General features: G+C 46.5%; 1 protein-coding gene across 2 annotated transcripts in view; it reads right to left on the reverse strand.

Annotated features, from left to right (window-relative positions):
• The window catches only part of SLC1A2 (solute carrier family 1 member 2), an 86,613-nt gene extending 73,399 nt beyond the window's left edge, over positions 1–13,214 (reverse strand). Inside the window, exons 1-2 of one of the 2 annotated variants that reach the window (XM_030484606.1) lie at positions 12,299–13,202; positions 10,184–10,383 (exon numbers count right to left, since the gene is read on the reverse strand). Coding sequence is in view for 1 of the 2 variants with exons in the window: in XM_030484605.1 (XP_030340465.1) it covers positions 12,299–12,315 (17 nt within the window). In the remaining variant the exon portion in view is untranslated. Of the gene's footprint in view, positions 1–10,183; positions 10,384–12,298 lie in introns of both variants that reach the window. The other variant, XM_030484605.1, reaches the window with a different exon arrangement.
• Between the last annotated feature and the right edge of the window lie 2,594 nt (positions 13,215–15,808).

A 15,808-nucleotide genomic window follows, 5' to 3' on the forward strand; every position in this document is an offset into this window, starting at 1 on the left:
CAGAACAGAGCAGGTAGCCAGAACTGTTACATCCTACTTCAGTTTTTGGCACTGGGTCACTATTTGATCTGTTCAGAAAATTGAGAGTAAAAAATTTTCAGATCTAAGGCATGCTAGAACATATGGGCAAACTTGTGGGACACTGCATGTGAACACTAGTGTCAACATGAATATGTGTGTTTGCAGTCATGGTCACCGTGAATACACACCCGCACAAGAGAGCACTTGCAGGGACCATCAAGGAGTGCAGGGCATGCATGGTCTTCAGTACAAATTCTGTCCATACAGGCATGAAACAAGCTGTAGGAAACTCCCACTATATATGTGGATGAGTGAATAGAAAAAAAAAGAAACAAACATAACTAAGTTATGGCTGAGAGAGCTGGGCTTGTTCAGCCTCGAGAAGGCTCCATGGAGACCTTAGAACAGCTCCCAGTGCTTAAAAGAGGCCAACAAGAAATCTGGAGAGGGGCTTTTGACAAAGGGCCTGTAGTGACAGGACAAGGGGGAATGGCTTTAACCTGACAGAGGGGAGATCTGGATGCGATGTTAGGAAGAAGCTCTTCCCTGTGAGGGTGTGAGGCCCTGGCACAGGTTGCCCAGAGAAGCTGTGGCTGCCCCATCCCTGGCAGTGTTCAAGGCCAGGTTGGAGGAGGCTTGGAGCAACCTGCTCTAGTGGAAGGGGGAAACCCTTGCAGCAACCCCCACGGCAGGGCGTTGGAACTGGATGAGCTTTAAAGTCCCTTCCAACCCAAACCATTCTGTGATTCTATGAGTCTATGATGTATGAGCACTTCATAACCCAGTGTAATATGACACATTAACACACAGGTACAAGACAGTAACTAATTCGTCCCCTGCTTTTCAGTTGCCAGTCTTGAGGCCAAGTCTGACCTCTGGGCACCAACTGCTGTTTCTTCAGCTCCCATTCAATGTGCATGTCCGACCCACGCCCCATTCTGGCAGGTTTCTCTCGTCAACTCTGACCATCTGAAAGTGATGACTTTCAGTGCTTCTGCATATGTACAGCCAGCAGCTTTAAGGTGAGAGCTCTAGCTCTTTCTTACCACCACCACCACCTCCGTGGCTGTCAGGAGCAGCCTAGTGATCTCAGATGTGCTGACTCCTGAGATCCTCCTGTATTTGTACAAAGAGGAGGGATACGATGGCTGCTATGCTCACTGAGGTATCACAATAATGCAGTATCTTCAGTGGAGAGCCTGAATAGAAAATATTATGAACTGTAACCACCCAGTAGAATTCAACTGTCACTTAACACTTTTTCAAGTCAATTATATCAATCCCACACTGTCTTACAAGAATTTGTTAAGGAGTCTAAGCAATGAAACAGTTTCATGTGGAGGCTGAATAGCATGACACACAGTGGAAAATTACTTGTACTTATCAAAGCAAATGGCAAATCTAGATTGAGTGATTTCAACTTCACTGATGAAATATTATTATTCTTCATGATTTTATTGTTAAGGGCTACATATGTGGGCTCCACAGGATATTTCAGGGGCAGCCCAATGTTCAAAACAGACAGGAATAAAGATACTGATATTTGAGCCTTTCTATGACTACATCATTACTATTTCCTCAAGACAGGAAAATGCATTCTTTTCTCCTGATTTGGACAGTACATTCAGAATAACTAACACCATTGCTATGTTGAATTAGAAGTGTTTCTCTGTAGGTTAGTGAATAAATAAAACCTATAAATCAAGTTGGTTTTGGACTCCACCTTACTCCTGCTCACACGTGGAGGCCTCCATCAAAGGGCCATAACCACCGATGGTGTCTTTTTTTTAGCTAGAAAAATGCAGAAGTTCTGGTAGTAAGACCAAAGCAGACAACTGTCTGTCTTTCCACTCTAAATGTATGTAACAGCTAATGTACAGCTGGGCTCTGACCCCCAGCCCAGGCTTTTGGACACTGCCAGCACAATGATGAATGGCAAGATCTCGAGTGGACTGATCTCTGGAGCTGCGGAAGCTTCCAAAGCATGCACAAATGCGAAACTGAGGTACCTACACCCAACAGCCTACCTCATTTGTGGGAAGGCAAAATAACAGAGCTATTTAAGAGCCCTGGGTAACACAATACCCCTGTCTAAGTCAGGAACCTGGCAAGAATTCAAGTGGCCGGAACGTGATTCCCTCAGTCTGAATTTAGCTGCATATATTCTTGCTCTGTGTTTTGCAACTGTTACTGATAGTAACGCCTCATTGCTAAATATTACCAAGGGAAAAAAAATGTCTTTAATGGCAAAAATAGCCAGCCATGATAAATGCCAACCAACGTACTGGGATTTTATTCTGCACGATGATTTTGTCAGGTTACATGAAAAACCTGTGTGGAGCTTACACAACCACATCACCCTTTTGGATTTTATGTTTCCCACTGCTCAGTAAGTCTTTCCACCTAGTCACTGATTTCAAGCCAGATACAACCAGGGGATCAGCATCTGAAAGACATTCAAGTCACAGTTACTGGGTGAGGGTTAAGACCTCCCTGAGAAAGGCTACAGCTGGAGTTTGGGCTTTATTCAGTTTGCAAGGGTGCCACCACATGACACAAACCCATTCCCAGGAAAGGGAGACAGGAATGTCCTCCTGAAAGCACTCCAGCAACTTGCTTGAGGAGATGATGACTGCTATGGGGCCCTTCTGCCCTAAACTTTGAGCTCAGTGCCATGCCTTTCAGGGGTCCTCCAGGTTCCCCACAGAAACAGCTGTTGAGAACCCCCTTCAACAGACCACCAGGGAACGTATGCCTGCAAATGGCAAAGATGTATGTCTAAAGAAAGCAAGCAAGAAGGAAGGCAACAGCTAATCCTGGTAACAGCGGGAGGCTTCCTACTGAGGTGCTTTGGTATTAGAGTGAGACAGGTTTTGTAATGCTCTTGGCCTACATAACTGGGAAGGTTCCTGTGGCACTTATTGTATTAATAGGGATAGCATTTCCTGGCAGCTTTCAGCATGGGACGTTGCCATATGCCTAGTCCCCCTAAACTGTTGGGTGAGGGATTCTGATCTGTTTTTCAGTTCGTGCCCTAGACTGCTGTGATATAAATAGCAACCAGGTGTTAATTAATTCCCATATGCGTGCATGTGTGGGGATGACGTGTTTAGATACATGTGTGCTTTTAAGGGCAATCTTTTCCCAGTTACTGTAGCAAGAGTAGTACTTACACAGATAAGGACCACATGCTCAATTAATGAGCTAGCTTTCTGCCTCAGAGGAAGCGTCCTACAAACGTACACAGAATCACAGAATCATGGACTGGTTTGTGTTGGAAGGGACCTTAAAGCTCATCTAGTTCTATTACGCTTCCACTAGCCCAGGTTGCTCCAAGCCCCGTCCAACCTGGCCTTGAACACTGCCAGGGATGGGGCAGCCACAGCTTCTCTGGGAAACCTGTGCCAGCACCTCACCACCCTCACAGGGAAGAACTTCTTCCTGATACCTCATCTAATTCTCCCCTCTGTCAGGTTAAAGCCATTACCCCTTGTCCTGTCCCTATAGGCCCTTGCCAAAAGTCCCTCTCCAGATTTCTTGTTGGCCCCTTTAGGCACTGGAAACCACTGTAAGGTCTCCCCAGAGCCTTCTCTTCTCCAAGACGAACAAGCCCAGCTCTCAGCCTGTCAAGGGTACATGTATACATACTCGATATGCTACTTCTGCCATTGTATGGGGCCAAGAGCTGCATATTTGGCATGAATTTGCAACAGAAGCCTCCACATTCTGTGTAACTGAAGACTATGTTTTATCTCCGGCCATGCTTTGCCCTGTCTGTGCTCCTCATGATAAGCAAGCTCTGTACTGCTCACTCGTGGCTTATGTAGGCAAAAGTCTCAGCAGGCCAAGGCAGCACCTCAGCTTGCGGCTGCACTGCTGGTATGCACATGAGTATCCAGAAGATGACAAGAATCTGCCAGGAAGCTGCCCAGTGGAGATCACTTACGTGAGGGTAAACTTGTATTAGCAATTTAGTCTGAATAAGGAGCAAGCTTCCGGAGTGAACTTCCTGATGATGCCCACCTACTGCACTACATTGCAGAGCTGTGTTGGGACAGATGCACTGAATGACTTTTGGGTTCAGCTACACCAGGAAATGCACTCTCCAATCATACCTAAGGCTCTCCACATACTAACCAGTGTTGTGTGGACTTATCAGGACCAACTATGCCTGTTGGGCTGGACTACTATTCATGTATACGTAGCCTGAAGCCAATCTCATGAAAAATAAGTACCATGGACATAGTGTAGTATGAAATGATGTGCCAACTACGTATGGCATCACAGCCAAGAACTGAGATAGAAGACAGTGCACTGGGAAAGCTACACACTGTGTATTTGTGGTATACAGAATCTCAGAACAGTTAAGGTTGTAAAAGTGACCTCTGGAGAGCTTCTAGTTCACTCTTATATTCCCAGCTACACGTTACATATAGAATTGTTTGGGTTGGAAGGAACCTTGGAGATCATCTAGCTCCAACCCCCTGATGGAAGTAGAGTGGTGTCTAAAATTATGGAAATACTTCACTTAGAGGATGACAGGACAAGGGGAATGGCTTTAACCTGAAAGAGGGGAGACTGAGATGAGATCTTAGGAAGAAGTTCTTCCCTGTGAGGGTGCTGAGGCACTGGCACAGGTTGCCCAGAGAAGCTGTGGCTGCCCCATCCCTGGCAGTGTTCAAGGCCAGGTTGGACGGGGCTTGGAGCAACCTGGTCTAGTGGAAGGTGTCCCTGCCCACGGCAGGGGGTTGGAACTGGATGAGCTTTGAGGTCCCTTCCAACCCAAACCAGTCCGTGATTCTGTGATTCTATTTAAATTTAAATGCCCACAGGAATAGCCCAGACTTTAACTCATGTTGAGAGAATAGTAAAAAAAGTTACAGACCAGAAAGCAGCCTGGAAAAAACTACTGATTTTTAAATTGGTGTTTTGTTGGGGTTTTTTTAAGACAAGAAATGGATCTGTAGCTGTCCCACTAAAAAAGATATGTTCTAAGTTTGTCAGCAAAACTTCAAACAAACAAACAAACAAACAAACCAAAACACAAAAAAGACAAATATGTTTTAGTCAACCACAATGTTTCCTTAATACACAGTGTTTTCCTTTGTATTGGAGCACCTACTTCCTTTTAGTGTTCCTTTTTTTCATTGACCTTTTTTCAGCTGTAAAATAGGCTTGAAATAAAAATGTTTGGGCTGAAACTAAGCATTTTTTTAGAAGTAAAAATTACATATTTCTCATTTTTAAATTCCCCTTCCACCTTCTTGTCTTTAAAACACTTCAATTAATTTGATTTCTCAGACATGTCAGTGACCGTGAAATACTGCATTTGTGTGAATTTCATACCACTCTCATAAAGATGCCTGTAATTAGCTGGAGTGTGCCTTAATTCTTTTATGCCTTGGTTCTTTATTTTCTTCCTGGTAAGGATCCCCAGTTTGGAATTGTCTACACAGGATCAAATATGTTCTGGATAAAAGTTAGAAAATACAATCACTTTTGGACCTAGTCTGTTATCTTGCCCAAGCGCTAAGACCTATGTTGTAGTAAATTGTCTTAAAACTTTATGTACACTGAAAGGCTTTGACATTAAATAGAAGTAGGGTTAAATATATAAAAGCACACTTATTTTTATTGCTTGCATGGCTCTGGAAACAGCATTTTAAACTAATAAGCCGGATGCTAAAAGTGTGAAATATTGTACTGACTTGGCGAGAGAGGAGGTTTCATTAGCAGATAGACAATAACCGAGATGATGGATTTGACAGATTCGGACAGTGTTTTCAAGAACTCATACAATTAATTGTTCTAAATAGCAGGTATTGCAACAGATTGGGTTGGGGAAGGGAAGCCTGTAGATCAAGGGGAAACAGGAAGACGAAGAAGAAAAATTAAATGCAGTAATTTGCTAGCACAGCACTGCTTTGTACGCTGTGTTCTTAGTGCACTCGTGCATACACATCTGCATGTACGTCCATGGAGGAGAGTGTACATATGTGCTTATCTGGGCAACATGCTCTAGTGGAAGGTGTCCCTCCCCATGGCAGGGGGTTGGAACTAGATGATCTTAAGGTCCTTTTCAACCGAAACCTGTCTGTGATTCTATGATTTATCTCACGGTAAGGTGAGACTTTTGAAACATTAGCCATTTTTTAAGGAAGCACTATTCCCTTTCAGCCTTTGTCTATCAGCAGCAGTTGCTGTGGCAGGTCAGACTTAAAAATTTTATTAGTTTCAGATAGACTTCACCAAGCCTCATATAAAAAAGAAGAAACAAGTCCTAGGAAACTGGTATATTGGAGGCCAGAGGTCTATGAGCCAAGGAAATTGAGCATTGCCAAGACAACGCTAATAATTCTGAGCAGAGAAATATCAGCAGCATGAGAAAAACATTGGCCAACAAAGACATTTAGAATATATGAAGTATATTAACTGGATGCAGAAAGAAACAAATGCTGTAAGAATTGAAAGCACTATTACGTATGCATCTGCTGGCCAGCTATAGTGAGTAAATCAGGGCAATTACTTTCATGGGCTGATCTGCAGGACCTCACTAAAATGACAATGCTCATCCAACACCCACAGTATTGCTGTGAGACACCACAATGCCACTGTGGTCAAAGAATGACCACAGTATAGGACAACCGGTGTGTGCAAAAAGAACGAACATTGTATTTCTCATCAAGACCATTTTGAATCAGACACTTCAGCCTTCAGCCTTAGCAGCACTGTTGCTGCAGTCAGTTAGAGAAGGGGGTAACTGTGTTTTCAGAGTTAGAACCTTCAGTGATGTATTTCCTAATTTCTCTTAATAGGTTCTATAGTTTCTCCTCTGATTTTATATTGGTGTTCATTCACTGCTTATATCGCTTTGACAGGGTGGGAAGAAATAACCTCTTCTCCAAGAAAAAGGATGGAGGTTAGAAAGAGGAGGCTCCAGGTAGACCTTATAGCAGCTTCCATTACCTAAAGGGGCTGACAAGAAATATGGAGAGGGGCTTTACACAGGGGCAGGTAGTGACAGGACAAGGGGGAATGGCTTTAAGATGACAGAGGGGAGATTGAGATTAGAAATTAGGAAGAAGGTCTTCCCTGTGAGGGTGGTGAGGCCCTGGCACAGGTTGCCCAGAGAAGCTGTGGCTGCCCCATCCCTGGCAGTGTTCACAGCCAGGTTGGACAGGGCTTGGAGCAACCTGGTCTAGTGGAAAGTGTGGCAGGGGTTGGAACTGGATGAGCATTAAGGTCCCTTCCAACCCAAACCATTCTGTGATTCTAATCCAATATGATAACCTGCTTTTTCCAGAAAGTTCAGAATAACTAAGCCCCTGTAGACTTTATAAGGAGTATTTTATTCCTTGTGCACCTACATAAGGATATGGATATGTAGAAAAATGAAGTTACTGTCTAGGTGACAACTTCCTTTTGAAAGCGCAGCTCAAGGCCAAACTGAAGTCTGGGGCTATGAGAACTACCACATCATCAGATGAGTTTTAAGGAACATGAGTTATCTTCTGTAGAGCCTAATCCTATTTTATTGAAATCAACGAGGGATTTGCAATGGACAGCAGTGAAATAAGGTCACAGTCCCAGCTGATATGTCTAATTAACAGGCTACATCCACTCCATCTGTCCCACAAAATGCCTAAGAAAGAGCATAGGGTAAAACACCTCCATCCTGAGCCGGTGCTGTTCAAATCCTGCATAAGAGTAACAGTGATTGGAGGATTTCATCCTCTCAAGTATCTAAACATTTACGCCAGCACATTTCATCAGGTTTCCTTTTAGAGGAATTTTGTGGGTAAATTACAGAGTAAAAACTCAGATTACAAGAAATCTGTGGGTGTGCTCGTTGTACATATTGTGGCAGATCCTGAAAGCCCACTCTCCTACGTGGGTGCCTGAATACTCCCATGAAATGCAAGGCTAGTCTTTCTGATTCACCTAGGTGTGTCCTGCTGTCTCTGCGCTAGGCATATAATATGTGCTGCCAATCTCCCTTCCAGGCTTTGTTTTGACAATGCAGCTTTAGGCTTGATAAATGGTTTTTAGGACTCCTGCTCCAAGATCTAAACCTGCCACAGCCACATGACTAAAACACTAATCCTGTATAATAAATTAATTCTTAAGGTTCAACTTTGTTAAAAAAATGTTGACAGGTCGACTTCACATCTGCAGGCCTGCATGCCAGGTAAGGTATGTATTATTTGTGCCTCTTGCGTTAACTTTAAGTTGAATTGACTGATAATCATCTTTCCACAGCTAGTATAAAACCTCTGTTACATACTACATGCTGTGTCTAATTTTAGAGAAATCAAATCATAGGCTCCCTGATCTGGACAAAACTCATATTGTTTCGTGATCAGGTAGTACAGACAAACCATATCCATGATCATGGAACTGTAGCGTCAGAGACAGCGAAACTTGGGATGAAGATAGTATGTATAGAAGAAGAATGTAGGAACAAACGAGTTTGGAGAGGAAGAATGGACCACAGCATTGTTTGTTTGTTTGTTTCTTGTTAATGAGATACTGATAAAGTCAAATATGAAGACAGGAATCTTTGTAGCTCCCTAATAATGCCTGTGAACTGGGAGAAGGTTGCCTGGCCAAAGCTGTGGTGGGACTGCTCCAAGGCTGACCTGCAGGCAGAGGGTTGAGCTCCTGACTCAGACACCTGCTCTGCCTGTGTTTAATTTACTGCTATAGATGCAGTGATAGTGTCTCCTAGTGGTTATATTCTTGAAGGAACAGACCCAAACCCAAACTTCACACCCGAAATTCCCACTCTTCAAAGGTATATAAAATATAAACACCATCTGTAGATTTTTAGAGCACCTAAACCAACACCACTCAAACAGGTAAAATCACATAAATAATTTAAATACTCAAGGTTTTAATATCTGAGTTACAAAGTCACATTCTGATTTAACATCTAAAACCTATCTCTAGGTTATACAAAAGAGGGTTGTTTGGTGTTTTTTTAATGGTAGCAAGGTATCGCATCCTTTCCCTTTTGAAACAGTGCCGAAAGAGATAGATGAGAGCCATAACAAACCATGTGAAGCAAAGTGTTCAGGACTTAGCTCAAAGCCTGAAGGCAAGCATGGGCATAAATTGGATCAGAGTCCACCTCATTTAACCTTTAGGTCCTCTCAGACCCCATAAAAGCAAAGGAAATGTTTAAATGCTCTGCTATGGTAAGTCTCCACAGTTTTGACCTACCACATACTGAGCACTATGCCAGCACTACAATCCATGACTATAAACTGATGTCTCTGGGTCTTTGAACCACGTTAAGGACTCAGGAAAAGCAATGCCAGCGTAGATCAGAAGGCCACTTCTCCCAGCAGCACCGCAGTGCCTGCAGTCATGGCCAGCAGAGGACGTTTAAACAGAGGACATAAAACCAAGCAACCCTGCACAGTACCAATATTCAGCTCTAGTCCTTCCTCCTTGAACCAGATGTTTTCTGTTTCCAGCACCAGCTAACCACCAAAAATCCATCTTGGTAATGAGATCTATATCGAGGGATTCTGATAAAGGAAGACTTAACAGTCAAGACATAGACAGTGTATTCCACAGTAAGCTACAGCCCCGCTAGCTGGAACTATGGCAAGATAGACCCAGGGGACACACAGGTCTGATTTTGCCATATTGGGGGACATTTCTCATTTTCAACCAATTGAAGTTTCCTGTTGTCCACCATCCTCTTGGAACAGAAAGATTTGGGCAGCAAATTTCCATACATGGATAAGTTTAACCAAATCAGACATTGAAAGAAAAAAAAATAATTACTTGGAGAGGTGCAGGCAAGGAAATCTTTCCTAGCAAATTGTGGCTCGAAGTGACCACTAGTTTTTAACAATGGCCTATGGATTTGCCTCCCTCTGTGTACACATCATGGCCTTTTGCTGTTCGCTAGGTATCCTGTCGCATCCCAGCATCCCCACTTTAAGGATTTTATGTAAGCTCCCCAGTTAGAGGAGAAATAACACACTGCAAAAATGGCTGTGGTTGGAGTAGTTCTATCACAACAAAATAAAGCCTTTACATACTTCAGATCTCCACTAACGTATCTATCTGAATGTCCCAAGAGCCACCAGACATACACCTGGAGTGCAAACAGTATGCTCCCACCTCCAGCAGGTCTTTCTCCATGTACCTGTGCGTGCCTGAGATACACTGCTCTGCTTGCTGCAGCGGGCACTTTCTGCTACCTCTTTCCCACTGTGCCAGTGCTGGTGGAAAGCCTTTCTGGAACAGGTCTGGTCAGTATCACTTTCCCTGAGGATCCATATGGTGCCTGAGTTTGCTGACCTTTAGGCCAGAGTGTGAAGCTTATCTCCATCCTCAGCTTTTTACCTGAGGGGAAGGAAAGATGACAATTCAGTTTTGGAAGAGGTTCTCACTGGTAAAAAGGGACTGGCAAGTGAAAAGCTTCCCACTCAACTTGTTCTCCACACCTCCTTCAGCTATCGCTGAGCACTAGTTGAATCATACCAAATAAACAGTTTCAGCTTCTCTTAGACTCGGTAAGTTTCCTAGAAAGTTTGAAAGCAAAGCCTAAACTTGTTTCTTTACTCACCCTGACGATCTAGTTCTGTCCAGTAAGGAAAGCAAAGGCTTTCCATAGATGCAGCAAAGCTGCAAAGCTGCATCTATGGAAGCCTTTCTTTTTTAGCCCACCTGTTCAGCCTGCTTCTTTTACAAGAACCTCTCTTTCTACACCCATTTAAAACCTCCTTTCACCCAAAGTTGACAAATCCCTTAAACACAGCCACCTCTTGTCACATCTCCTCTTATTTAAACCCCTGCACAACAGATGCCCCATTTCCCAATGGTCTGAAACAAGCAGAGACCTCTACAGCCACCTTCTGTGATCAGAGCGCCAGAGGGCTGTGAAAATTGGGGTAGTCCAAGGATACAGCAGGGACAGAGAAGACAGAGCTGCAACCCTATGGATGTAGGCTGGCTCCTCCATCTCCAAGCTTCTTCCTCGTGGCTGTCATTATTTGTTGACTGTACCTAGTTAGATGATTTTGTTGTCAGAGGAAATGCTAGAGGGCAGATTAAACTGCTAGGCTGCTACTAAACAGGGATGTACAGTTTTGGAGCAGAAATTCCCCACAAAGGCAAGGAAGCAGCAGCAAACAGTAAGTTGGTTCCCTCTGTCCCAGGCCCGTGAAGAGCCACAAGAGCCCCACAGATCTGTCCTCTGCCACACCTGAGGGACTGTCCTTCTCCTTAGCAGCCAAAGCTAACACTTTCCAGTCTTCCACTCCTTCCAAGCCAACTGCTCATGGGCTGCTCCGCAGAGAGCCAGCTCTTTCCTTAGTCCAGGTAATGCGACACTTGCGTGCACACCCTCGCAAACACGTGCCAGGTTATTTAAATCAGCTCAGCAAGTCTTTCAGCCCGAGAGACACTGAAGCAACATAAACAGAGCTTCCTTCTGCCCTCTGCCCTCAGAGAGTCCTATCCAGAGCAGATCATGCTGATACAACCTGACAACACCCAGGGATAAGGGGAAGGCTCACACCAAACACAGTCTAATACTAGTGAGTATTATAAGAGGGCAACCAGAGATCAAAGAAATGTTTCCTTTTCTTTCTTACTCCCAGTAAACCAAACAAGCCCCCAGCCTCACCAAAGCGACCAAGTGGCTGATCCTGTCATGGGTAGGGAGAAGGGTTTCCTTCCCAGGGACGCTACCAGGGCTTGAACTGTGTTTGCTTTTCTTTAAAGCCTCTTGTATAACCCTTCACCCTTCACAGCAGTTCTCTTGCTAGCACTGTAATGCATTTGGCACAAAACTGCAAAATTGCAAAACTCCTTGAGAAGTTGGATTTGTTTGTTGCCTGTTTAAGGGGTAGGTGGCGGAACAGCTCCTCAATTCTTCCTGAATTATTGATTATTATTATTATATTTAGGAGGCTGCTTCCCCCTCCACCTGTGTTAACCATTCATTTGTCCTCTTCTTCCAGGCAGGTGGCTTAAGCTTGATCTGCCCCCCAAGGGTTAAATAAAGAAGTGGTGGGAGGAAAAGTAGAACCTTTCCAGTAGCTCATATTTTAAATGCTTTTTTTTCCCCTCTCTTTCTCTCTCTTCTAAATGGGGTTAGTCCGCTTCTCTCTCCCTCTCGCTCCTTGAATTACTCCGTTAGGGAATGGCGAGGATTAACAATGAAGCAGATGCCTGGAAATTGTTACCCAAAGCACAATGCCGGACTACCCCCCACCCTCCCGTTACCTCCCTCCCCGCAGACAGTCGCCCTCACCCTTCTGTCGATGCCATGGTCCCGAAAGCCTCCCTGTCTTCTCGGGAGTCCGAGGGGTTATTTTGGACAGGAGGAGGCTGGCTGGCTGGGGTAACCTTCGCTCGCGGCTGCGAAGGAGCACGCAATTCCTTGTAATCCTTGGGGGCTCCGCAGGGCGAGGATCCGGCAGCTCCGCTCCCCGCCGCTCCCCCGCCCCGCCGCGGGCTCGCCGTGCCCCGGGGACCAGCAGTGCCCGGCGGCCAGAGGAGGAGGAGGAAGAGGAGGAAGAGGAGGAGGAGCGGGCACCTGGGCTGCGGTCCCCGGCGCCCTCCCCTCGCCGCGGGGTGTGTGTCTGTCCGTGTGTCTGTGTGCGCGGGGTGGGGGTGTCTTCACACCGGCGCGGCGCTGGCGGAGGCTGGATTGGAAGGTTTTAGCCCTCGAGCCGTGGATTTGCAGTCAATCCCTCTCTATTTTAGGCGCGGGCTGACATCACGAGCGTTGTTACTCCTATAAATGCCCCCAACCGCTCCTTGGCAGCAGCGGGCGGGGGGTGGAGAGGGGGGAGCCCCTCGCAGGGGGAGGGCCGGGCGCTGCCCACCGCGACCTGCCCCACTCGCTGCCGACCGCCACCGCCTCCTCGGAGCAGGCCCGGCCCTCCGCACCGGTACTCGGGGGAGCCGGCCGGGAGCGGCGGGGAGGAGCGAGTCCAATACACACACACACCCCCCGAGGGTGTCCGGTTGCTGCCGCATGTCCTCTGCCGAGTGAGCGGGTTGGCGCTCCGCAATCCCGCAGCCGAGGCACCTGCCCCGCCACGGCGCGCCAGCACCAGCCTCCCGAGGCCCCTTCAGCCCCTCGCAAGAGCCGTCCTGTCTCGGCGGCCCGGTGCCGGGTGCTGACCGCGGCAGCAGCACCCGGGGGCCGTGGCGGGGGTCGAGCGGGGCCGCACCGAGAGCGCGGGGCCCCGGCCCTGCCCTGCGGCGCGGGGCGGTGCTGCCCCCTGCCGGGGAGGCGCCGCGGCGGAGGCCCCACCTGCCGGATCCAGGCCGGCGCAGCGAGGCCCTGCGGAGACGCCGCCGTGTTTGCAGCGGGGGCTGGAAAGTTGTCGTTCCGTTCGGTAACTGCGCTGTTGTGCTGCGGCACGGGGCACTCGTGGCATGTCAGGACACTGCCGTGAACCTCGGCTTCAGTTTCCCGCAGCTGAGGCTCCGCCTGACAACCTCGGTGCAGTCTGTCCGTCCAAGTGTGACCAACCTGCATCCTGTGTCCAGCTCTGGGGACACCACCACAAGAGGGACATGGAGCTGTTGGAGCGAGTCCAGAGCAGGCCACGAAGATGCTCCGAGGGCTGGAGCAGCTCTGCTCTGGAGACGGGCTGAGAAGGCTGGGCTTGTTCAGCCTGGAGAAGAGAAGGCTCTGGGGAGACCTTAGGGCAGCTTCCACTGCCTAAAGGGGCTGACAAGGAATCTGGAGAGGGGCTTTTGCAAAGGCCTGTAGTGACAGGACAAGGGGGAATGGCTTTAACCTGACAGAGGGGAGATTTAGATTAGATATTAGGAAGAAGTTCTTCCCTGTGAGGGTGCTGAGGCGCTGGCACATTTGCCCAGAGAAGCTGTGGCTGCCCCATCCCTGGCAGTGTTCAAGGCCAGGTTGGATGGGGCTTGGAGCAACCTGGTCTAGTGGAAGGTGTCCCTGCCTGTGGCAGGTTGAGCTTTAAGGTCCCTTCCAACTCAAACCAGTCCATGAGTCTCTGAACCTGATGTCCCGTTTCAAAGGGAGCTAACATTTCTGCCATGGCCTGTTCTCTCTGCCTCAAGGATGCATCACAGAGCCAACGGCCATGCAGGAACCCCCCTGCCACAATACAGAGCTTCAAGGCTGGGGGTGCATCATGGAGCAAAGGCTGCCTGACCCTGCCCGCAGCTCCCACTCCGCTAGGATACCTCTCCTGCAACCATACTGATCCTGTCCTTATAAATGGCAGGATGCAGCTTAGCATGCGTTCTCTAGTCCTAATCAAATACACATTTTTTCCTGTGATCTTACCATCGACTTAGGTTTTCAAGGGAAACAAGTTCCCTGGGCAATTCCATTAGAGGCATGGAGGTACACATGGTAACAGCATGTATTCAGTATGTCTGTTGCCTTACAGTCCTATTTTTCAGCTAAGCACCCTGGTTTTTGTAAGGAATTTAATGCACCTCCAGCCCCAAATACCTACAAAGGGAGAAGAATAGATCCGTTGGAGAGGGTAAGAATGCAGAAAGTGGTTTGGCTCTCTTTGAGTTTTTTTTCATAGCAACATCTTTAGTGCCTTTCCAGAATGCACAGCTCTTCCTCGGAGGGAAGATGTGTTGCTATCCAAATTGTGCTGTTTCACACCCTTTCCCCAACAGATGGCCTAGATCCTCACCTGTTTAGAAAGAGATGTTTAAAATAGCTTTGCATCTCAAAAGCAGACCCTAGCTATCAAAGGGATTAGTGATTCCTGCTCACAGATTGGGTTTTTCCAAACATTCATCCCTATTTTTAGCAACCTGGTCTAGTGGAAGGTGTCCCTGCCCATGGCAGGGGGTTGGAAGTAGATGAGCTTTAATGTCCCTTCCAACCCAAACCATTTTATAATTCTATGATATGTCGTACAACAACAGAAATAAAAACGTTGTGTTTGAATTTAGAGATTAGTCAGAATTGAACCTAGGATTCAAACATCATTGAGGCTCAGAAGTAGAACCAAATGCTACAGGTAATTCATCCTTCTATAAAAGACTATAGTGAAATCTGAATCCCAGGGTTGAAGATAGCCTGGCCGTTTTCTTGCTTCTGTTTTCTTGAAGAGCATCATGACTGTAAAAAGAAGAGCACACACAGCTGTCACAACCTCCTATGATTTTCACTCCATTAACTCTTTTAAGTTCCTCTTCAAGAACATGCTTTTATGTTATACACAACCAGTGATCAGCTGTATTGTTGCCCAGAAACCTTCAGCTATTCCTTGCCAGATCTGTGAGTGGTTTGAAGCCAAATGGGGACATGATTCAGTACTGTGGAGGAGTTAAGAGGATCAGTAACACTAGACATAGCTGATCTTTAGTAAAAGGAAAAGGGTGAGGGCTAAAGCTAGAATTAAGACAGACTTTTGCAGATTGGTGTGGACTGCCGAGTTCTCTGCTGGACAAATCTGAGAGAGAAAAAACCCCCCACATTTAGGGCTTCTTCTCTCAGTTGTAGCAGTGAGGAAGAGTAATGCCATGGAGTGCAGTGCAGCCATGGAGTCATGACTGAGAAAAGAACCAGCTCACAGACCTTTATGATTTCTGTTTTAGAAGATAATTTCTCTTACTGTTAGAGTGTAGAGGCTCTGATTTAATGTCATCACGGAATATCTCTGTCTGGTTAAGCCAGGCTCCAGTAAACAATTCTATTCCTTTCTCATTCCATTCATTAATACTGTTGGAAAGAAACACATGTTGACTTTCTGCAAATCTGCCCTTTCCAAAACTGTCACCTAATCTCCTTTAACCCTTTCTG

This window comes from Strigops habroptila, chromosome 4, assembly GCF_004027225.2.
Source record: "Strigops habroptila isolate Jane chromosome 4, bStrHab1.2.pri, whole genome shotgun sequence".
Lineage (NCBI taxonomy): Eukaryota > Metazoa > Chordata > Aves > Psittaciformes > Psittacidae > Strigops > Strigops habroptila.